Source organism: Mobula birostris, chromosome 23 (genome assembly GCF_030028105.1).
Source record: "Mobula birostris isolate sMobBir1 chromosome 23, sMobBir1.hap1, whole genome shotgun sequence".
In the NCBI taxonomy this organism is placed as follows: domain Eukaryota; kingdom Metazoa; phylum Chordata; class Chondrichthyes; order Myliobatiformes; family Myliobatidae; genus Mobula; species Mobula birostris.
In genome coordinates this window covers 19,492,338-19,515,719 of record NC_092392.1, presented here as the reverse complement: position 1 = coordinate 19,515,719, position 23,382 = coordinate 19,492,338, and the positions used below count along the sequence as shown (strand labels likewise).

The window sequence follows — 23,382 nt, the reverse complement described above, 5'->3', positions numbered from 1 at the left end:
GTTTTCTTCAAATATTTCACCTCTCACCCTTAACTGATGACCTCTGGTTCTGGACTCACTCAACCTCAGTCGAAAAAGCCTGCTTGCATTTATGTCATCTGTACCCCTCAATTTTGTATACCTACACAAGATCTCCCCCCCCCCCCCACCCCCCGTCCACCCCCACCAATTCTCCTATGGTCCAAGGAATAAATTCCTAACCTGTTCAACCTTTCCCTATAACTCAGGTCCTCAAGTCCTGGCAGCATCCTTGTAAATTTTCTCTGTGCTCTTTCAATCTTATTGACAGCTTTCCTGTAGGTGGATGACCAGCTCCTCCTACACTTGCCCCAGTCCCCATCACCCTGTTGCTCCCCTCTTCCCCCACTCTTTCCATCTGTCCATCACCCACACACTGGGTCCCCTCCCCCCACTGTTCCTATCTGCCCTCCACTCCCTTTTTCTGATTCCGTGTTCCACCTTCCTCTCCTGTCGGATCCCACCATTTGTCTGATTCAGGGAGTTTCTCCAGTGTCTGTTGTTCCAATAGAACGCTCTACACCACCACATTTTTTTTGCCTAAACTGAAGTCTTGGATTAGAAGGATGGTATTGTGAAACAAGCTGAAACTATAGTTGTTTTTTTTTTAAAAAACAAGGCTTTCCAAATACATTGGTTGAGATAATTTGTTGTAAAATCTTGGAAAATCATGCACCAGCTCTTCTGGGACGTTACAGCACAGTTTACAGATATCCCACCTCTCCTGGAAGTTCCCGGAGTCTCCCGCATATTAATAGTGGCTCCCTGATGCCTGCAAATTATATACAATATCACAGAAATCAATTTTTTTGAGAGCGAGCGAGAGAGAGTGCGCCATGGCGCAGTGTTCCAAAAAAAGAAAATATAAAACGTACGTCACCCCAGACTACACTAAAGCGTACCCCTGCCTAATAGGGGTCAAAATAATGACAGTGTTGCTCACTGCGCTGTTTGCAACAGTGACTTTTCTATTGCCCGTGGTGGGTTAAGACTGTAAAAGACATGTTGAGGTGAGTTTAACAGGTGTCATTCATTCATTAGCATAGCCAACATTATTTAAACTAGCTGGCTAGCTACTAAGGAGGTACTCTATTGCAGACATCCCACCTCTCCTGGAAGTTCTGGGAGTCTCCCGCAAATTGATGGTGCTACCTCCCTGAAATGAGTTTTTGCAGGGTGGGATGTCTGACTTTAGGCCCTTTAGCCCACAATATTGTGCCAGCCTTTTAACCTACACTGAGATCACTCCAACCCTTCATCCCACATAACCTTTTTTTCCTATCATCCATGTACCTATCTAAGAGTTTGTTAAATGCCCCTGATAAATCTGCTTCTACCACCACCTCTGACAGGGTGTTCCGCTCACCCAACACTCCCTGCTGATGTTTGCTTAAATCAGATGCAATCAAGGTTTCAAGGGTATGACAAGCTGGAAGGAAAATCAAATGGGAGTGAAGGTAGTGAATGGTGTTATTGGGGATCTTGGAATATTCTTTCTGAAACTTGGTAATTTTCAAGCTATGCTAACACGGCGCCCTACAGTTCTCACAGGCAGGGTAATGAGTGTGGAGAAAGTTAACACCCAGGCCATTAACCAGAACAGTAGCTCTCTCTCTATAGACAGCACCTGATTTAGTAGCAGCCTTGGCTTGTATCTTAGATTTATGCCAACCTGCAGTTTTGGATTTTTGTACAGTTGAGATCCCCTTGAGCCTGTGTGAAACAGTGCTCTCCTTTTATTGTAGAACACTTTAATATCGATCCTATCCACCAACAGGATGGTGAGCAATAAATCATGTAATTTCATAAACTTTCTATAATCTTTGTGGCTTAAATTCTCAATAGTACTTGTACAATGTGTGTGTTTAAAGTTTGCTAAGTAAGCTCTCACAGTATTTATCAGTGGGGTGTTTGGTGCTGAGTAACAATTACTTTAATCGCACGGTCACCATGTGAACCTGTAGATCGTGTGTTTGGGGATAATGTGATTGATACTTTCTTCCCTGTGTGGCTGCTGGTTTCAGATTGCATGTGTATCGGCTTTTGTTGCTGTTTGCTCCACAGGATTAAACTCCACTGAAATGAATTCACCCAGCAGAGCCGGGGCGGGGGGTGTTCAGTAAACTAGGGGTTTCCATGGACCCCTCAGTTAATGTCAGGCTATATTGTATAAAAAAGGTTGGGAACCCTTGTCTAAAGATGAGCTTTATTTGTCACATGTACATCAAAACAGAGTGAAATGTGTTAAATCAAATCAGTGAGGTTTACGCTGAGTGTCCCCACACTTCTGGCACCAGCATAGAATAGCCACAACTCACTAACCCTAACCAGTAATCTTTGGAATATGGGAGGAAACGCACACGGTCATGGGAACATAGAAGCTCCTACAGAAAGCGGCAGGAATTGAACCCTGATCGGCGCTGTAAAGCAATGTGTGAGCCACTCGGCTACCAAGCCGCCCTACTGTACTGTGCAGTCTGTGGGTAATTCACTCGTCTCCTGCTTGCAGCCAGCATTGCATCTTACCTTGCTTTGCCTGTGGCATTTTTTCTTTCTTTTTTGAACTTGCTGTCTTGGAAACGTTTCTCGACCAGGAGCTTTTGGGTGCCTGATATTTGCGATGCTGGGGTGATTGGGTCGTTGGGGATTAGTTACACGTAGGAGCAGGCTGTTTGGCCCATGATGTCTGTGCCAAACACAATGCCAAATTAAACAATCACTTTTGCGTGCACATGATCCATCTCCTCCATTCCCTGCGTATTTCCTGTGCTGATCCAAATGCCTGTTGAACACCATCTGCTTCCACCACCATCCCTCACAGCTCGCTTCAGGTACTCGCCACTCTGCGTTTATTTAAAATATGTACTTGATCCATACATCCCCTTTAAACTTGCGCCCTCACCATAATGCTGCCTTAATGCTGTGTCCTCTCGTACTTAACATTTTTACCCTGGCAAAAAGAATCTGACTGTGTTACCCTATCTGTGCTTTTAATTTTATAAACTTCTATCTGGCCTCCCGTCAGCCTCCAGTCCTCCAGACAAAGTAATCCAAGTTGGCCCACCCTTCCTCTGTGGTTCATACCCTCTCGTCCAAGCAGCGTCTTTGTAGACCTCTTCTGCGTCCTCTCTGAAGCCCCCACATCCTCTGTAATGGGGTGGCCAGGACTGCTGCTTTGTGGGCAGCACGATGGCACGGTAGTTAGCGTTTCACCTTACAGCGCCAGCGATCTCGGTTCAGTTCCTGTTGCTGTCTGTGAGCAGCTTGTACATTTTTGCCTGTGACTGCGTGGGTTTCCTCCGGGTGCTCTGGTTTCCTCCCACATTCCATAAAGTATAGGTGTTAGGGTCAGTAAGTTGTGGACATTCTATCTAGGTACCAAATGGTGACACTTGTGGGCTGCCCCCAGCACAGATTCGTACTGTGTTGGTCATTGACACAAATGACATGTTTCGCTGTATGCTTCGATGTTTTGATGTATACATGACAAATAAAGTTAGTCTTTCAAATCTTTAAACCTGGCCTAAAATTTAATACTGCTCCAACATGACTTCCTGACTCAACCAACATGAGCCATGATGGAAATTGATAATAGGCCCAGGCGCTAGAGGAATGGTGGAAACTTTTACCATTTCTGCCTGGAATAACTGTCCCATTTTCTTTTCCAGGGGTTCCGAGTAGACCTGCCTATCAAATCAGCCCGATACCGTGGCCAGTACAGCAGCTACCCCATAAAGCTGTTCTACACATCAAACATCCCCATTATTCTTCAGTCTGCTCTCGTGTCCAACCTCTACGTCATCTCTCAGATGCTGTCTGTCCGCTTCAGTGGTAACTTCCTGGTCAACCTGCTGGGTCAGTGGGCTGTAAGTACGGAATTGCTCATGGGATAAACTGCCCTTCAGATGGGGAGACACCACCCTGGACTGCTGCAACCTATTAGTGAAGAGGCTGTTGGGGAGGGGGCTACATTACTGGGAATATAAAAATCTATTCCCACATCAAAACTCCAGGAGGGAATCCAGGAACATCCAAGAGATTCTCACTGTCCTGACATGATGTTTTAGACCATAAGACCATGAGGCATAAGGAACAGAAGGAGGGCATTCGGCCCATTGAGTCTGTTCTGCATTCCATCATGGCTGAATTATTATCCCTCTCAACCCCATTTCCCTGCCTTCTCCCTGTACCTTTAATGCACTGACTAACCAAGAACCTATCAACCTCGGCTTTAAATATACTCAAAGACTTGGCCTCCACAGCTGAACATGGCAATAAATTCCACATATTCTCCATCTCCTGGTTAATGAAATTCCTCCTTATCTTTGTCGTAAAGTGATGACCTTGTATTCTGAGGCTGTGCCTCTGGTCCTAGACTCCTCCACTATAGAAACTATACGTCAGCACAAAGGTAGCAATAAACAGTTAACTAGAATTTTAATTGCTCTGGTCACCAACTTGGCTTGAACATTTGCAATATAGTCAAGTAAGTTTACAGAATTACATATTTTCAACGTTAGCACATCCCAACTTTCAGAACCCCTTTGAATATTCATTACTGGCGTCTGTTCTAAAAGCCTCCAGACATCCAAAACATGCCCCTTTTGTTTCTGTGTTGAGGTGTGTACCCGGATGTATACAACTAACCAGAAGGTAAATTGACGAAACAGATCTGTCCTGAACTGTGCACTACGTGGCTAGGATACACTTTTAACACCATAAGACTTAAGAGTAGAATAATCCCATTGAGTCTGCTTCTCCATTCCATCATGGCTGATTTATTATTCCTCTCAAGCTTCATTCTCCTGCCTTTTCACCACTTAATCTTTGATGCCCTGACTAATCAGAACCTGTCAACCTCCACTTTAAATATATCGAATGAGTTGGCAATGAATTCCACTAATTCCACACCCTCTAGGTAAAGAAATTCCTCCTCATCTCTGTTCTAAAGGTCATCCTCCTATTCTGAGGCTGTGCCCTAAGGTCTTGACTCCCCGCTATAGGAAACATCCTTCCACCTCCACTCTGTCTATGTCTTTCAATAGATTTCAATGAGATGCCCCCTCATTCTTCTAACCCCCAGTTAATACAGATCTGGAAACATCAAACACTCCTCATATGTTAACTTTGTCATTCCCGGGATCATTCGCTAATAACGGGAACATTCATCCCTTGTAGGTTCAATGGGACTGAATCCGAATGTCCCACACCCAGTAATTGGTACCAGCTGGATGTTAAATTGTGTACAGGTTTTATTTCTTGAAGGCTGGTTCACATTGGGTTGATCCACAGTTATGCTATCCATAATGTCATGGCTCCAGAATAATCTCCAACAGGGACACGAGAGATTCTGCAGATGCCGACAATCCAGAGTAGCAGAAACAAAATGCTGGAGGAACACAGAAGGTCTGGCTGCAGCTAAGGAGAGTGGCAATCAGCGCGAGAGGTCATTCGTTGGTGACGCGGCGCGAGTTTTTAAAAAAGTACCGGTGCTTATGGCTGTTTATTCGATGGATGGGCAGTCAGCATGGGGTTTAAAAAGAGTTTGTATGTTGATTTGGCTTGTTTCGGCGGGCAGGTAAAAAGAAAGGAGTCGTAAGCGGAGCAGCCATTGTGTGAGTGGGGCAGTGTTGGAGTGGTCTGGCTTTGGCTCAACAGGATAAAGTGAGGACACACTTGGGCAAACACAGGTGGAGCTTTTGAGTAAGAAAGTTTCTAGTAAGTTTTTTTTCTCTGTTAGTACATAGCTAGTGCGCTGAGAATGGATCCAGAGGTAGTATACGCTCCTTCTGTGAGGTATGGGAAATTAGGGAGAACTCCAGTCTCCCTGATAACTTCATCTGCACAAAGTGCATCGAGCCGCAGCTCCTTGTAGACCGTGTTAGGGAACTGGAACTGCAGCTGGATGACCTTCGGCTTAGGTGGGAAAATGAGGAGGTGTTAGATAGGAGCTACAGGGTGGTAGTTACCCCTAAGGTACAGGGGGTAGTTCCCTGGATGACTGTCAGAAGTGGGAAAGGGAATAGGCAGCCAGTGCAGGGTATCCATGTGTCCATTCTCCTCAATGCTTTGGATACGAGAAGGAAGGGTGGCCTGACGGGGAAGCTGCAGCAACCAGGTCTCTGGCACTGAGTCTGTCTTTGTGGCTCAGAAGGGAAGGGGTGGGGGTGAAGAGGAGTGCAGTAGGGACAGGAGATTTCATAATTAGAGAAGCAGAAAGCAGATTCTGTGCGTGTGAAAGAGATACTCGGATGGTATGTTGCCTCCCAGGCGTCAGGGTCAGGGATTTTATGGATTGAGTCCATGGCATTCTAAAGGGGGAGGGTGAACAGCCGGAAGTTGTGGTACATATTGGAACCAACAGCACAGGTAGGAAAAGGGAGGAGATTCTGAAGAGAGAATGTAGAGAGTTAGGCAGGACCTGAAAATGGGTTACTCCTGATCCGGGGGGCGGGGGGGGGGCGCACAGTGTCCTTGAGAGCAAGTTTGCTAGAGCTGTTGGGGAGGGTTTAAATGAATTTGGCAAGGGGTTGGGAACCGGAGTGATAGAGCTGAGGATAGGGTAGTTGGCATACAAGAAGTTGCAGTGTGTAGTGAGACTGTGAAGAAGGACAGGCAGATGATAGAGCAAAATTGCAGTCAGCGGGATGAGTTTAAGTATAACAGGGGGCCAAAGTCAAACAGGGTGATGAATACAAGACTTAAGATGTTATAGTTGAACGGAATAAGGTAGATGATCTTGTAGTGCAGTTAGAGGTTGGCAGGTGTGACATTGTGGGCATCACTGAGTCGTGGCCGAAAGAAGATCATAGTTGAGAGCTTAACATCCAAGCGTACACGTTGTATCAAAAGGACAGGCTGGTAGGTAGAGGGGATGGTGTGGCTCTCTTGGTAAAAAATGAAATCAAATCCTTAAAGAGATGATACAGGATTGGAACATGTAAGATCCTTGTGGGTAGAGTTAAGAAACTGCAAGGGTAGAAAGACCTTGATGGGAGTTATATACAGGCTTCCGACAGTAGCCAGGGTGTGGGCTACAAATTACAACAGGAGATAGAAAGCGCATGTAATAAAAAAGCAATGTTATGATGATCATGGGGGATTTCAATATGTAGATAGATTGGGAAAACCAGGTTGGTACTGAGTACCAAGAGAGGAAACTTGTAGAATGCCTGTGAGGTGCCTTTTTAGAGCAGCTTGTGGGAGAGCCCACTAGGGGAATGGCAATTCTGGGTTGGATATTTTGACTAGGAAGCTTAAGGTAAAGGAACCCTTAGGAGACAGTGATCATAATATGATAGAATTCACCCTACAGTTTGAGAAGCAGCTGCTAAGCTCAGTATTACATTGGGCAGTGGAGAGAGTCCAGAGGAGGTTCCTGAGAATGATCCCAAGAATGAAAGGGTTAATATATGAGGAGCATTTGATGGCTGTAGGCCTGTGCTCGCTAGAGTTTAGAAGAATGGGGGGTGGGATGGGATGGGATCTCAGTGAAACCTATCGAATATTGAAAGCCCTAGATAGAGTAAACTTAGAGAGAATGTCCTCTACAATGGGGGAGTCTAGGATTAGAGGGCATAGCCTCAGCATTGAGGGTCGTCCATTTAGAACAGAAATATGGAAACAATTCTGAAGCCAGAAAGTGATGAGCCTGTGGAATTCTTATCTCCAGATAGCTGTGCAGGCCAAGTCAATGAAAGTTAAAGCACAGGTTGATTAATCAGGGTGTGAAAGGTTATGTGGAGAAGCCAGGATAATAAATCGGCCGTGATGGAATGGCGGAGCAGACTTGATGGGCTGAATGGCCTAAATCTGCTCCTAGATCTTATGGTCTTCTGGAAAAAGCCTGTTTGCACTTATCCTATCTATACCCCTCATAATTTTGTCTATCTCTATCAAATCTTCCCTTCACTCTAGGGCATTAAGTCTAACTTATTCAGCCATTCCCTATAACTCAGGTCTCCAAGATCCTCCTAAATTTTCAATGCACTCTTTCATTCTTGTTGATAACTTTCGAGTAGATAGGTGACCAGAACTGTACAGAATACTCCAAATTAGGCCTTACCAGCATCTTAAGCAACTTCAACATAACACCCCAGCTCCCATACTCAGTACGTTGCTTTATGAAGGCCAATGTGCCAGAAGCTCTTTTTATGACCTTATCTACCTGTGACACCACTTTCAGGAATTACGGATCTGTATTCCCCATTCTCTCTGTTCTACCACACTTCTCACATCTTCCTCCATCGATGCTGCCTGACCTGCTGAATCCCACTGGCGTTTTTGTGTGTGTTGCACAAGGTTTCCATCAGCTACGAAATCTTTGTCCCACATCTTCCTGCTTGCTTTTTGTTGTATGTTCTAGTTTTGGAGCTGTTTACTGGGTGTTTGGTTGTGCCTTGCAGGACGTGAGTGGAGGTGGTCCTGCTCGCTCCTATCCAGTTGGTGGCCTCTGCTACTACCTCTCTCCTCCGGAATCCATCAGCGCTGTGTTCGAGGACCCCATTCACGTCACAGTGTACATCATATTTATGCTTGGATCGTGTGCTTTCTTCTCTAAGACTTGGATAGACGTTTCTGGTTCTTCTGCTAAAGATGTGAGTAGCACCATGTCTTTGTCCTCTTGGTTGGTTGGAAGGTTATGGGCGACTGCAGTAAGGCAGTTCAGGTTTACTTTAGTTTCATTCGCCCTATAACATGTATTAGATTAGATTATGAGAACACTCTGTCGTCTTTTATTGTCATTTAGAAATGCATACATGCATTAAGAAATGACACAATGTTTCTCCGGAGTGGTATCACAGAAAACAAGACAGACCAAAGACTGACACTGACAGAACCACATAATTATAACATATAGTTACAGCAGTGCAAAGCAATACCATAATTTGATAAAGAACAGACCACAGGCACAGTAAAAAAAAGTCTCAAGGTCCCAAGTCGATGGACTCCCGAGTCCCCGATAGCAGGCGGCAAAAGAGAGAAACTCCCTGTCGTAAACCTCCAAGGCACCGACAAGTGCTGATGCCTTGGAAGCAGCCGACCACAGCCGACACCGAGTCCATCCATCCGAAAACTTCGAGCCTCCGACCAGCCCCTCCGATACAGCCTCCCGAGTGCCTGTGACCTCGCCCTGGCCGCCGAAACAAGCAAAGCCGAGGGCCTTCAGCTCCGGAGATTCTGGTTACCACAGTAGCAGCTGCAGCCAAGCGGGCATTTCAGAAGTTTCCCCAGATGTTCCTCCGTACTCTCACATCTGTCTCCGTCAAATCAGAATTGTGCATGGTCCCCTACTTGATGGATTACAGATATCATTCACCGGAGAGGCCGCGTAGGCTACGTCGCGCCGCTATCTTCCCCTCCTCCAAATGAAACAATGCCACCAAATGGAACAATGTTCATCTGGAACAAGGTACACAACACAGTACATATAATTCATACACGTAGGACATAAAGTAATATTACCACAAATAAATTACAGATAATAAGGTGCATTTACGACACAAGCTTAAAAAGTAAATGTAACGCTACTGGCGGTTATTATGTGCAACGTAGCTGGTGGCAGGGAGTTTGGTGGTCTTACGGTCTGGATGGTTCCCATCCTAACAGCTTTGTCCTACTGCTACGGTCCCTCTTGTTTGAAAGTTGGGTGGGTGGGGGGGGGGCAAAGATTTTGTTGGACAAATGTGAGGGATTGTTGATAATGCCAAGGGCGCTGCATACACAGGGCTTCTGATAAATATCCTCCCAGCAGTGCTCACAGTCCTTTGTAGGGCCCTGCAGTCAGGTGCCTTGCAATTTCCAAACCAGCTGGCCAAGACTCTTCTGATGGTGCTCCTGTAAAAATTGTTTACAATGGGGAGGGGAGAGGGGTGCTTGCTCACCTCAGTCTCTTTAGGAAGTGGAGATGCTGCTGTGCTTTCTTGACCAAAGAGGTGGTGTTGAGGGAGCATGTAAGATTGTCCACTATGTGCACTCCCAGAAACTTGGCTCTCCTAACTCTCTCCATGGAAGAGCTGTTTATGTACAGTGAGGAGTGGTCAGCCTGCCCCATCCTAAAGTCCATAATTATCTCTTTGGTCTTGTCCACTTGGAGACTCAAGTGGTTGTGCTCACACCATTCAGTCAGCATGGAATAGAGGCCAATGCTAAGTTGCAATGTTAAGGAGGTGCTGAATTACCTAGTACCATCTTTATTGGATTTAGAACATAGAACATTCAGCACGTTACAAACCCTTCAGCCCACAATGTAGTGTTGACCTTCCCTCCTACAAGATCAATCTTGCCCTTCCCTGTTACATGGACCTCCAGTTTTCTATTTTCCACGTGCCTAACTCAGAGTTTCTTCGATGTCCACAAAGTATCAGCATCTTCCGCGCACCCACTACTCTATTAAAAAATACATCTACATCTGATATCCCTCCCAAAGTTATTAATTTTCATTAAGAAAGTACCAGGGAAAATTGAATCTACCCTGTACCATGTTTTGACTGAAGATTAAAAACTTATGGTGCCAAGAAATTGTGGTTAAGAAAACAAGTCTTCTGTGGAAAATACCAAGTACTCTTTTGCAGGTTGCGAAGCAGCTTAAGGAACAACAGATGGTAATGCGAGGCCACAGGGAGACCTCGATGGTCCATGAACTCAATAGGTTAGTGCAGACTTTGGTATTGGGTTACTTAATGATCCTGCTGGCATCCTCCCCTCCCCACACGAGACCTGATACCCATCTTGAAGGTGTGAAGGACCTGTGTTTGTACAGGTGTCTGAAGGGAAGTAGGTGCTGAGTTACAGTTAGTCAACCCCAGTTCAAGCAAAGGATGGTGAGAGGTGAACTGATTATGGTGTATAAAGTAAGAGACTATGGTGGAAATGGCTATTGCGAGGAGGCAGAACTTTAAGGTGATTGGATGAAAGTATGGGGAAGAAGATATCAAAGGTAAGGTCTTTATCAAGAGCAGGTGTGTGGAATGAGCTGCCAGAGTGAAAGAGAAGTACAGCACGGAAACAGGCTCTTCAGCCCATCTAGTCCATGCTGAAACCATTTAAATTGCCTGCTCCCAAAGACCTGCACCTGGACCATAGCCCTCCATATCCCTACTATCCATATCCCTATCCAAACTTCCGTTAAGTGTTGGAATTCAGCTCGTATGCACTACTCGTGCTGGCAGCTCATTGCATGTTCTCACGACCCTTTGAGTGAAGAAGATTCTCCTCATGTTCCCCTTAAACTTTTCACCTTTCACCTTTAAGCCATGACCTCTGGTTGTAGTCCCACCCAACCTCAGTGGAAAAAGCCTGCTTGCATTTACCTTATCTATACCCCTCATAATTTCATATGTCTGTATCAAATCTTTTCTCAATCTTGTTTGGAAAACAGTCCTTATTTATTCAGTCTTTCCTTATAACTCAGGTCCTCCAGACCCGCCAACATCCTTGTAAATTTTCTCTGCACTCTTTCAACCTTGCTTACATCTTTCCTGTGGGTAGGTGTGCAAAACTACACACAGCACTCCAAATTAGTCTTCACCAACATCTTGTACAACTTCAACATAACATCCCATCTTCTGTATTCAAAACATTGATTTCTGAAGGCCAATGTGCCAAAAGCTTTCTTTACGACCCTATCTACCTGTGATGCCACTTCCAATGAATTATGTGCCTGTATTCCCGGATCCCTTTGCTCTACCACACTCCTCAGTGCCCTCCCATCCACTGTGTAATGCTACCTTGGCTGGTACAACATTGTGGTCCAGGAGGCCTGCACTGTGCTGTATCTTTCCATGTTCAGTCCTTACCTCATGTGCTGTCATGAGTGGAATATGCATTCTCCCTGTAACCACGTTTCCCCAGAGTGCTCTCGCTCCCTCCATATCCCAAATATATATGGGTCATAGGGCTAGTTGTCTCTGAACTTCCACCAGTGTGTGGGTTAGTAGTGAAATCTGGGTGGAGCTGATGGATAGTGGGGAGAATGAATGGGTTACAAGGAAAATATCTGGACCTGGCATGGACTGGATGAGCTGCAGTGCCTTCATGAGGAAAATAAAGATGGTAGTGACTACAGGCATCTCTCTGGGTACGGTCAGATTCAGCCGGCTATTTCCCAGGTGTTTTGATGTGGCACAATTAATCTGGTGCTGCTTGCTGAATAAATTACTTGGTATTAAACCCCATTACTCTAACTTGTCCGGCCACTTGGATTCTTGAATTGTGTTTATGATTGGCAGGTGTGGGTGAAAAAGACAAACATTAATTGTTCCAAGTACAGGTTTCCCCTGCCATCCGAAGGTAGTGCGTTCCTATGAAACAGTTCGTAAGCCGCAATGTCGTAAAGTGAATAAGCAATTACCATTTATGAAAACGGGAAAAATTTGTGAGCGTCCCCAGACCCAAAAAATAACCTACAAAATCATGCCAAATAACACATAAAACCTAAAATAACAGTAACATATAGTAAAAGCAGGAATGATATGATAAATACACAGCCTTTCTTAAGTAGAAATAATGTATGTACAGTGTAGTTTCACTTACTGGAATCGGTAAGACTCCAATAAATTGCAGTTTCGTCACAGTTAAACACTTATACAAATAACCACCTGATGCAATCGGCAATTGCCTCTGATCTGGGCGGACATTTACGTGCGGGGCGGCACCTAATTAATTAGCTGGTTTATTTCGGCTTTTTTCTTAAAGATGTGCTGGGTGCATTCCGATTACCACTATACCGCTGCGTTCTTCGCGGCAATGTATCGGTCCACGGCCCGGAGGTTGGGGACCAGTGCTTAAACTATGAAGCTGCCCTCGCCTCAGAAACCATTCAAACCACCCATGACTACCTTTAAATTCCACTTTCGCAACACTTTCATCACCATCGTCCAGTGCTTTCTGTTTCAGCTTATTAAAAAGACTGACTGATTTCTCTTTAAGTATAAGAAAACTTAACGGAACACCACGCTTTGTACACCCATCAATCCACTCAAGCAATAGGCTTTCCATTTTATCCATTACTGCATGCCGACTAAGAGAGATCACTTTGCTACGAGCAGAACCAACAGTAACATTGGCAGCTTTCAAAATTCTTTCTCTCTGCGTATAAATAGTGCGAATGGTGGATTCAGGCAAGTTCAACGCGCGGACAATGTCCTTACTTAGTTCACCACGATTGAAACGCTTAATTATGTCTAGTTTTACGCTAAGTGTCACACCCTTACGAGCTCTTTTAGGCTTTTCCGATACCTTGGAACTCATCTTGCTAACAGATGCACAAAATAAATTGAGATAAAGCACGTGTTTAAGCAAGGCCAGCTAGAATGCAGTTCTGCGGGAGGAGCTTGGCTGCTTGGAGTGTGCGCTGCCTTTTTTCTTAACAGTGAAAATACCTTCTATTAGCGAAAACAGGTAATTAATGTAGATCTTTCGTAACAGCGAGGTGTCGTAAAGCAAACGTTCGGAAAACGGGGGACACCTGTATTAATTCTTTTCATGTTTGCACTTTATTCAATTGTAAAGCACCTTAAACTACATCTATATGAGAAGTGCTATATCAATTTATTATTGTTAAATTGACAATTTTTGCTCAAATCCTCAAATATTTTGACCAATTATAACACGGAAAGAATTTGCTTTTCCATAGTGCCTTCCACTTCAGTCAATCTACTGATGCCATTCAAGATTCAAGGTTGTGTAATGTCATTTCCTGTAGACAAGTGTAAAGCTGATGAAATATTTATTACTCTAGATCATATGCTGTATAAAAAAAACCACAATAAGATAAACAACACAGTCCTAATTAAAACACAGCAAGTACAAGTACATAAGATAGCTTATAAACAGATTGATTGTAAAATGACACTAGGCACAGGGGTGTCTGTATATAAGGTGACTGAAAATGATGAAGTAATGGTGGTTGCAGATGTGGAGGGGTGGGTTAGTGGGCGGAGGAGCCTTACTGCTTGGGGAAAGTAACTGGTTTTGAGTCTGGTGATACTGGCATGGATGCTAGGCTGCCTCCTCCCTGATGGGAGTGGGGCAAACAGTCCATGAACAGGGTGGGTGGGATCCTTCACGATGTTACTGAGCCTTTAATGGCACCTTTTCTGTATATTTATCCTTGATGACGGTTAGGCTGGTGCTGGTGATGCATTGGTGTGACAACACGGCAGAGCAAATTCCTAATACATGTAAATGTAATGGCAAAGGGTGTCTACAGGTTAAATGCTTGTGTACCAGTGAATTACTAAATGATGTGAATTTTGGGTGGACAGTAGGCTAACTTAATGCCCTTTATTCTTTCAAGATACATTCCGACAGCCGCTGCTTTTGGTGGCCTTTGTATTGGAGCACTTTCTGTCCTGGCGGATTTTCTCGGAGCGATTGGATCTGGGACCGGAATCCTACTCGCTGTTACCATCATCTATCAGTATTTTGAAATCTTTGTGAAGGAACAGGCTGAGGTTGGAGGAATGGGTGCGTTGTTCTTCTGAATTGCCAAAACATGAAAGGTTTTATTTATGGAGTTTTTTTCCCCCCTGCCACATTTAATGCCATTTCTGTGTAAACGAAATTGTTTTCCATGTCTATGTCAGTCTTTTTGCCCCCTCTACGAGACAGCAAAATTCTTTGCGTGGAGCACTGTGCTGGCTGTACTTGGATTCTTTAGTTCCATGTTGCAAAACAGTGCTTTGTAGAATGTTACGACACGACCACAGGCCCTGGGATACACCTGTTCAATACCCATGCCAATTTCAATTTACTTATGGAGACATCATGTCACTCATGACAGTGTCCTTACTTTCTTGTAAGTGTACATAGATTCGGCATGTCATCGAAAACTGACAAATTCTATAGATGCACAGTGGTGCATATTTTGACTGGTTCCGTCACAGCCTGGTATGGAAACACCAATGCCCAGGAACAGAAAAGCCTAAAAAAAGTGGTGGACGCAGCCCAGTCCATCACAGGCAAAAACCTCCCCACCATCGAATAAGTTGGCAAGGAGTCCTGTCACAAGAAAGCAGCATCCATATCAAGACCACCTTCTAGGACATGTTCTTGCTGTTGCCATTAGGAAGGCGAGCAGGAGCCTTGGGTCCCACATGACCAGGTTCAGGAACAGTTCTCTCTCTTCAACCATCAGGCTCCTGAATCAGCATGGATAACTTCACTCACCTGAACTCAGAACTGATTCCACAACCTATGGACTCACTTTCAACGACTCTATAACTCATGTTCCCAGTATTATTTATTTTATTTTTTAAATTTGCCCCTCGTGTCTTCTGCACGTTGGTTTGTCAGTCTTTGTAGTTTTTCACTGATTCTGTTGCATTTCTTTGTTATGCTGTGAATGCCTGCAAGAAAATGAATTTCGAGGTAGTATGTGGTGATGTATATGTACTTTGATAATAAATTTTCAATAAATTTTAATAGCAGGAGGATTTTGGCTGTTTAAAATTATGCATTTCAAATTGTTAAGTAAAACCATGAAAGCACAATGTTTTAGAAATATGATTATATTTTAGTCTATCACCCATTTACTCAATGCAATGTTTTGTTTTCTTCATGTATATACCTGTGGCATCTGGCACTGCCTACTAGTTATTCAATGTTTGTGTGTAGATTACAGGTCCTAACCACTTGCCTATACCAGGCAGCTAATCTGTGCCAAACTTGTTCATGTAAATGTTGGTACCCTACACTGTGGGGTTTGTATGTGCACTAAATGGATTATTTTATTTATTATGTATTAAATATGAATATGAATAGTTGACATTTTCACATGTATTTATGTCTGAAGAGGCATGTTGAGTTATGTTGTAGTGTGGGCGAAGTTGAAATGAACTGCCTTTTGAGTGAGTCATGAAAGGTTAATAAATGTTTATATCCCATTCACCATGTATTGCTAATTTGCTTCAGATCATGCTTTCAACGTCTTTCTTGCTTTAACTTAAACCCCTCATCCCTTCTGGGGCATAGGCTGCTGACAGCAGCTCACCGGAGTCCTATGTCCTGGGCCAATCTTTCACGTTGTCCCCAGGTGTAGCCCTTCTCCTTGGTGTTACCTTCAAGGTCATGCTGCCAGGTTTCATTTGGCTGGCGTCTCTCAGAAGGTTGAGCAGCCTCGTGCCTTCATTGGACTTGCAGTTTACACCACGACTTCATATGTCTTCTAGGTGAAGATCCTTCATCTCCCAGGGACGAGGTCTCTGAGACAACTTGTTCCTGTCAGTTTTCACAGGATAGGGTTGCTAGCCCCATGACCAACCCCCATCCTTTCAAAGCCAGGCTTGCAATGGTCCATGGTGGAGTTTCAACATCTCACACTGGATATCATTCATATACTAAGAATGATGAAACAGTCAAGTGTTACTGTAAGTTTCTTTTTAAATTTAGCGATGCAACGTAGAACAGGCCCAACAAGCCCATGTCACCTGGCAACTTGCCCATTTAACACCAGTCTAATCACAGGACAATTTACAATGACCAATTAACCTACCAACCCATCTGTCTTTGGAGTGTGGGAAGAAACCCACTAAATCACAGGGAGAATGTTACAAATTCCTTACAGGTGGTGCTGGAATTGAACTCTGAAATCCAATATCCAAGCTGTAATAGCATTGCGTTAACTGCATTGCTACCATGGTGCCCCATGTTTATACTTGATAAATGACCTAGTTCTTCAACTCCTGAGACTCATCTGTAGCATGCCTTCTGTAATAGAGCGGGAGGGTTGTTTAGCTGTAGGCAGTATAGTAATGCAGTTGCTACTATAAGCTTTGGGGAGCTAGGTTGAGTCCTGGCTTGGGTGTTCTCTGTATGGAGTGCACACATTCTCCCTGTGATTCTATGGGTTTCTTCCCAGGCTTGAAAGGTGTGCTGCTCAATAACTGGTCCCTGAACTATCAGCACATCACTAAGACCTGGATGGAAACAAGGGATAAAGGACTAAAAGGGTGGTGATGGTTATCAAGGAAAGAATAAGTTGGGGGGGAAGAAGGGGAATGTCTAGTAGGAGCTCTGCTATTGGCCATCATGGACCTTATGGAATCAATGCCTCCTATGCTTTAACAAGGGCCTCTGGTTCAAGATCAGGAGCACCACTTGTGATCTTTGCACACGATGCCAGGTGGGACTTGGAAAATTCTGATACAAAGGGTATCAGCAGAATGAATACAAGGGGAGTGTATACAATCCCATATTTTAATTAACCCAAGAGTCTAGATCAGAGCTCTTGGGGAAATATGCAATCATTATAGTCTTAAACACACTCATCTCTGGGGTAGCTAGCAACCTGATTTGCTAAGCAAGGATAGTGGTGCTAGAAAGTTTGTGAACCCTTTAGAATTTTCTCTATTTCTGCATAAATACCACAAAGAAACATAGAAAACCTACAGCACAATACAGGCCCTTTGGCTCAGAAAGCTGTGCTGAACATGTCCTTACCTGAGAAATTACCTAGGGTTATCCATAGCCCTCTATTTTTCTGACCTCCATATACCTATCCAGGAGACCCTATCATATCTGCCTCCACCAGTCACCAGCAGCACTCTGCATAAAAAAAAAGCCTCTGACTATCCACAAGATCAATGCCTCTCATCATCTTATACACCTCTATCAGGTCACCTCTCATCCTCCATCGCTCCAAGAAAAAAAGGCTGAGTTCACTCAACCTATTCTCATAAGGCATGCTCCCCAATCCAGGCAAAATCCTTGTAAATCTCCTCAAAGCAATGTCCCCTTGGATCCCATGCCTCCTTACTTTCTCAATAAGCCTTGCATGGGGTACCTCGTCAAATGCCTTGCTGAAATCCATATACACTACATCTACTGCTCTACCTTCATCAATGTGTTTAGTCACATCCTCATAAAATTCAATTGGGCTTGTAAGCCATGACTTGCCTTTGGCAAAGCTATGCTGACTATTCCTAATCATATTATGCTTTTCCAAATGTTCATAAATCCTGCCTCTCAGTATCTTCTCCATCAACTTACCAACCACTGAAGTAAGACTCACAGGTCTATAATTTCCTGAGCTATCTCTGCACCCTTTCTTGAACAAGGGAACATCTGCAACCCTCCAATCCTCCAGAACCTCTCCCGTCCCCATTGATGATGCAAAGATCATCGCCAGAGACTCAGCAATCTCCTCCCTTGCCTCCCACAGTAGCCTGGGGTACATCTCATCTGGTCCCAGTGACTTATCCAACTTGATGCTTTCCAAAAGCTCCAGCACATCCTCTTTCTTAATATCTACATGCTCAAGCTTTTCAGTTCGCTGTAAGTCAGCCCTACAATCGCCAGGATCCTTTTCCGTAGAGAATACTGAAGCAAAGTACTCATTAAGTACCTCTGCTATCTGCTCTGGTTCCATTCACACTTTTCCACTGTTATACTTGATTGGCCCTATTTTCTCATGTCTTATCCTCTTGCTCTTCACATACTTGTAGAATGTCTTGGGGTTTTCCTTAATCCTGTCCGCTAAGGCCTTCTCATGGTCCCTTCTGGCTCTCCTAATTTCTTTCTTAAGCTCCTTCCTGCTAGCCTTATAAACTTCTAGATCTCTATCATTACCTAAAATGTGGTCAGACCTTCACACAAGTCCTTATACTAAAGAGAAACCAATTAAATAAATGACACAAAAACATTATACTTGTTCATTTATTGAGAATGATCGAATATTACATGAATTTGCTGGAAAAAGTATGTGAACCTTTGCTTTCAGTAACTGGTGTGAACCCCTTGTACAGCAACAACTTTAACCAAACGTTTTTGGTAACTGTTGATCAGTCCTGCACATTGGCTTGAAGGAACTTCAGGCCATTCCAACTAACAAGACTGTTTCAGTTCATCAATATCTGAGGTACCTTATATGTACAGCCCTCTCTTCAGGTTATGCCACAGCATCTCAATTGAGCTAAGATCTGGATCCTGACCGGGCCATACCAAAACATGAAATTTCTTCTTTTTCTTGTTGATTTACTCATGTTTCAGATCATTGTCTTGTTGCATCATCCAACTTCTATTAAGCTTCAGGTGATGGACCGCTACCCTGACATTCTCCTGTAAAATGTTTTGATACAATTTTGAATTCATTGTTCCCTAATGATTGCAAGCTGTCCAGGCTCTGAGGCAGCAAAGCAGCCCCAAACAAAAGTTAAACTTTTGTCTCAGCTGTCTACAGAACTGTGTCCCAGAAACGATGTGGAACATCCAGGTGGTCCTTGCAAACTTGAGACGTGCAACATTGTTTTCTTTGGAGAGCAGTGGCTTCCTCTGTGCTGTCTTTCCATGAACACTACTCTTGTTCAGAGCTTTTCTTATAGTGGGCACATGAACACAGACTTCAGCAAGTTCTAGAGATTTCTGCAGGTTACCCTTGGGTTCTTTTTCACCTCCATCAGCACTGCACATTGTACTCTTTGCAGGACACCCAGTCCTAGGGAGAGGAGCAACAAGTACTAAATTTCCTCCATTTGTAGATAATTTTTCTTGTTGTGGACTGATGAACACTCAGATCTTTAGAAATGCTCTTGTAGCCTTTTCCAGCTTCACACATCTTTACAATTTTTCTGAGATCCTCAAAGTTGTTTTGATCAAGGCATGGGGTACATAAAGAGATCTTTCTTGAGAAGCGCAGGCTCTGTCAGTAACTTGACTTTGTGTCTTTTTTAAAGGGCAGGGTACCACAACAACTCACACCTCCAATCTCAACTGATTAATTGGAACAGCTGACTCCAAATAGCTTTTGTAGAAGGCATTACCCCAGGGGTTCACATACTTGTTTGAACCTAGACTGATTGTTTAAATGGTGTACCTAGTAATGACGAGAAGTACAACTGTGTGTTATTAGTTTAGGCAGATTGTGTTTGTCTATTATTGTAACTTAAATGAAGATCAGACCACATTTTATGAGTAATTAATGCAGAAAACCAGGTAATTGCAACTGTAGGTGTTATAAATGACCTTTCTAAATGTGTTAAAATGTAGCACTACTCCTCAAAGTTTAGAGATTGAAAAACCAATCTTCCACAAAACTACTTGGCAATAATTTGCAAGTACATTTTGTTTGGTATCATGTGGAGAGAAACAAGAACTGTATATATATAGTGTTTTAATGAAGGTATTACAGTAATTTTGTACAGAAGTCAATACTTGTCAGTGTCAACTGTTGGACTGATTTCAATTATGAGATTCTTCATGCTTCCAATGAGTTTACCAAACTTAACCAATTGAACTAAATGCTGATCTAGTATACAGTTGTCATATAAAGACTGAGTATGACGGACAAGATTTTCGGAAATACTAAGCCTCCATATTAACCCCTTTCCTATGTTACATTTTGCATAATTTACCTGTTCAGAGTTGTGAAATGGACATTATACTTATCCTATTCAAATAGCAAGCAGTTTGCTCCTAACACTAGACTGGAAGTAACATCCTTGTGCAATAACCTCACAAAACATTCTCAGCTATATTCCAAAATGTATATTTAACAGTGACACCAACCCACATTAAAGTTGCTTTCTTTCATAAAGCAACGATTTTAACGTTACATACCTAAAATGCCATCTTAAGAGCCACACACAGAAAGAAATCTATTGCTAAATGTATTAATAACATTGCAAAAGAATCGTCTGTAGCAGGTGGAATGCATTTTTTGATTAAACTGCTTTACAGTTTATTGCAGAATTGTTAAATGATAGATCTGTCAGTCAAGTGCAAAAGGAATGGTCCCAGACAGTAAAAACTGATTGATGGCTAGCTGAGTTCTGAGAGAAGGTGTACATGTTGTCTGGTCCAGGACTGCTGGGATTTGAAAAAAATAGGACCCGTCATAATCTTCCTTGCAATCTTGCCCACGTGGCACCAGCTTCATTCAAAAAAAAATCCTCAACAGACCTGCATTTCTTTAGAGACTGCCGATGCTGAAATCAGGAGCTTAAAGAATACAAACTGCTGGAGGAACACAAATGGTTCAGGCAACATCAGTGGAGGCAGAGAAATGTGTCACAGTCTGATCCAAAACATTGGCCTGCTTCCCCAGATGTTGGCTGACCCACTGACTAACTCCAGCAGTTTAGTTTTTAGCATGGTTTAGTAGCAGAAGACATTCTGCAGTGCTATTCAGTGCTTTTGAAGGGTAGACAGCTAGAAGGTTGGAAGTGTAACACCAATTTGTGCTTAGCACTGAGATAATGACAGAGGCATAAACACAGATTGGCGTGTCAGGGACATCAGACAATGCTACGGAATGTGCTGCCCCTATCCCAGTGTAAATTACTGTCTTATCTAAAAGCTGGCACCCCTGACTGCATCCATTCCTTCCACTGCACTGGTATGTCAGCTGATAGAATCTGATGATTAACTGGTTTGGTGAATGGTGGGAAGCTGAGGGAATCTGATCTTCATTAACAGACAAAGGGAAATTTATCCAGTGCATTCCCAAACAGCCTGAATATGGTATCAGGAACCCATTATACAGCAGAAAACCAAATGGGCCAAGATAAATTCAACCTCAGTGTAATATGGGGTTAAGAGGACTAATAAATTAGACATGATGGAATGGAGGAGCAGACTCAATGGGCAAAATAGCTTAAATTCTGCTCCTATGTCTTTATGGTTTTGTCTAATTTGAGATTCATGGAAGTCTTGGGTTTGGCCACATCCTCTCCCACGAGACCCAGTTTTCTGGCAGCTTTAAATAATTTCTTTCATGAAGATGCAACAACCGTATTCAACCTGATTTGTCATTTATCAATCTCACACTAGTGAGAATCTTACAATTTTATAATTGCACTATGGAGGGATTTGAAAAAAAAACCAGAACATAACTATCTCCAACTCTATGCATGCTCATTGCAAATCCTGAGTGGACAGCTACAGCTCTGACAAAATGTCATTAATGAGACTTTCAAGTTAACAGTACATTCCCTTTGAAAATAAAGCAGGTCTTGATACTCTAGACCCAATTCTAAACCTATCAATGCTTAATATTGTAGGAATTTACATAATAGCAGATTATAATAATGGGGTTAAATGTCTTCAAATGGAATATTTTCCTCCTTTACAGTTTCCTCCAAGAGCTGTTTTACCCCCAGGCAAGAAGATCTCCACCCCATCCCCCCCCCCCCCACCCCAACCTTCATGCTTTCAAAACAGGCAATACATCTGGCTTGGATGTTGCATGGGTTAAACCCAATGCATAGATGTAAACTCGGGAATCCACGATAATATTTTCATTTTGGAGCATTTCTAAAAAGGAAACAAAACATTCACAAAACAAAACAAATTTTTTTTTAAGCTACTAATGAAATGTGAATGACTAAGCACAATTCTATAATGAGAATGCAGAGAGCCAATAGTACATTTTGTGCAGGAGTATATGTATGGGCAGACTGAGTAAGACCGGGCAGTTATACAGATTTATCAACTACTAACTTTAGAACCATAGAACCATAGAAACTACAGCACAGAAACAGGCCCTTTGGCCCTTCTTGGCTGTGCCGAACCATTTTCTGCCTAGTCCCACTGACCTGCACATGGACCATATCCCTCCATACACCTCCCATCCATGTATCTGTCCAATTTATTCTTAAATGCTAAAAAAGAACCCGCATTTACCACCTCGTCTGGCAGCTCATTCCATACTCCCACCACTCTCTGTGTGAAGAAGCCCCCCCCAATGTTCCCTTTAAACTTTTCCCCCCTCACCCTTAACCCATGTCCTCTGGTTTTTTTCTCCCCTTGCCTCAGTGAAAAAAACCTGCTTGCATTCACTCTATCTATACCCATCATAATTTTATATACCTCTATCAAATCTCCCCTCATTCTTCTACGCTCCAGGGAATAAAGTCCTAACCTATTCAACCTTCCTCTGTAACTGAGTTTCTCAAGTCCCGGCAACATCCTTGTAAACCTTCTCCTCACTCTTTCAACCTTATTTATATCCTTCCTGTAATTTGGTGACCAAAACTGAACACAATACTCCAGATTCAGCCTCACCAATGCCTTATACAACCTCATCATAACATTCCAGCTCTTATACTCAATACTTAGATTAATAAAGGCCAATGTACCAAAAGCTCTCTTTATGACCCTATCTACCTGTGACGACACTTATAGGGAATTTTGTATCTGTATTCCCAGATCCCTCTGTTCTACTGCACTCCTCAGTGCCTTACCATTAACCCTGTATGTTCTACGTTGGTTTGTCCTTCCAACGTGCAATACCTCACACTTGTCAGTATTAAACTCCATCTGCCATTTTTCAGCCCATTTTTCCAGCTGGTCCAAGTCCCTCTGCAGGCTCTGAAAACCTTCCTCACTGTCTACTACACCTCCAATCTTTGTATCATCAGCAAACTT

At 43.3% G+C, this 23,382-nt stretch overlaps 2 protein-coding genes across 5 annotated transcripts in view; one reads left to right on the top strand and one right to left on the bottom strand.

Moving 5' to 3' along the window:
* LOC140186963 (protein transport protein Sec61 subunit alpha) overlaps positions 1 to 15,900 on the top strand; it is a 37,014-nt gene extending 21,114 nt beyond the window's left edge. For 3 of the 4 annotated variants that reach the window (XM_072241826.1, XM_072241825.1, XM_072241827.1), the window contains exons 9-12: positions 3,687 to 3,884; positions 8,424 to 8,615; positions 10,593 to 10,669; positions 14,318 to 15,900. In XM_072241826.1, coding sequence (XP_072097927.1) covers positions 3,687 to 3,884; positions 8,424 to 8,615; positions 10,593 to 10,669; positions 14,318 to 14,504 — 654 coding nt within the window. In that variant the 3' untranslated portion in view covers positions 14,505 to 15,900. Of the gene's footprint in view, positions 1 to 3,686; positions 3,885 to 8,383; positions 8,616 to 10,592; positions 10,670 to 14,317 lie in introns of those variants that run through there. The other variant, XM_072241829.1, reaches the window with a different exon arrangement.
* Positions 15,901 to 22,130: 6,230 nt separating this feature from the next.
* The window catches only part of nudt5 (nudix (nucleoside diphosphate linked moiety X)-type motif 5), a 30,533-nt gene continuing 29,281 nt past the window's right edge, over positions 22,131 to 23,382 (bottom strand). Inside the window, exon 10 of the mRNA XM_072241833.1 lies at positions 22,131 to 22,269. Coding sequence (XP_072097934.1) covers positions 22,160 to 22,269 — 110 coding nt within the window. The 3' untranslated portion in view covers positions 22,131 to 22,159. The remainder of the gene's footprint in view (positions 22,270 to 23,382) is intronic.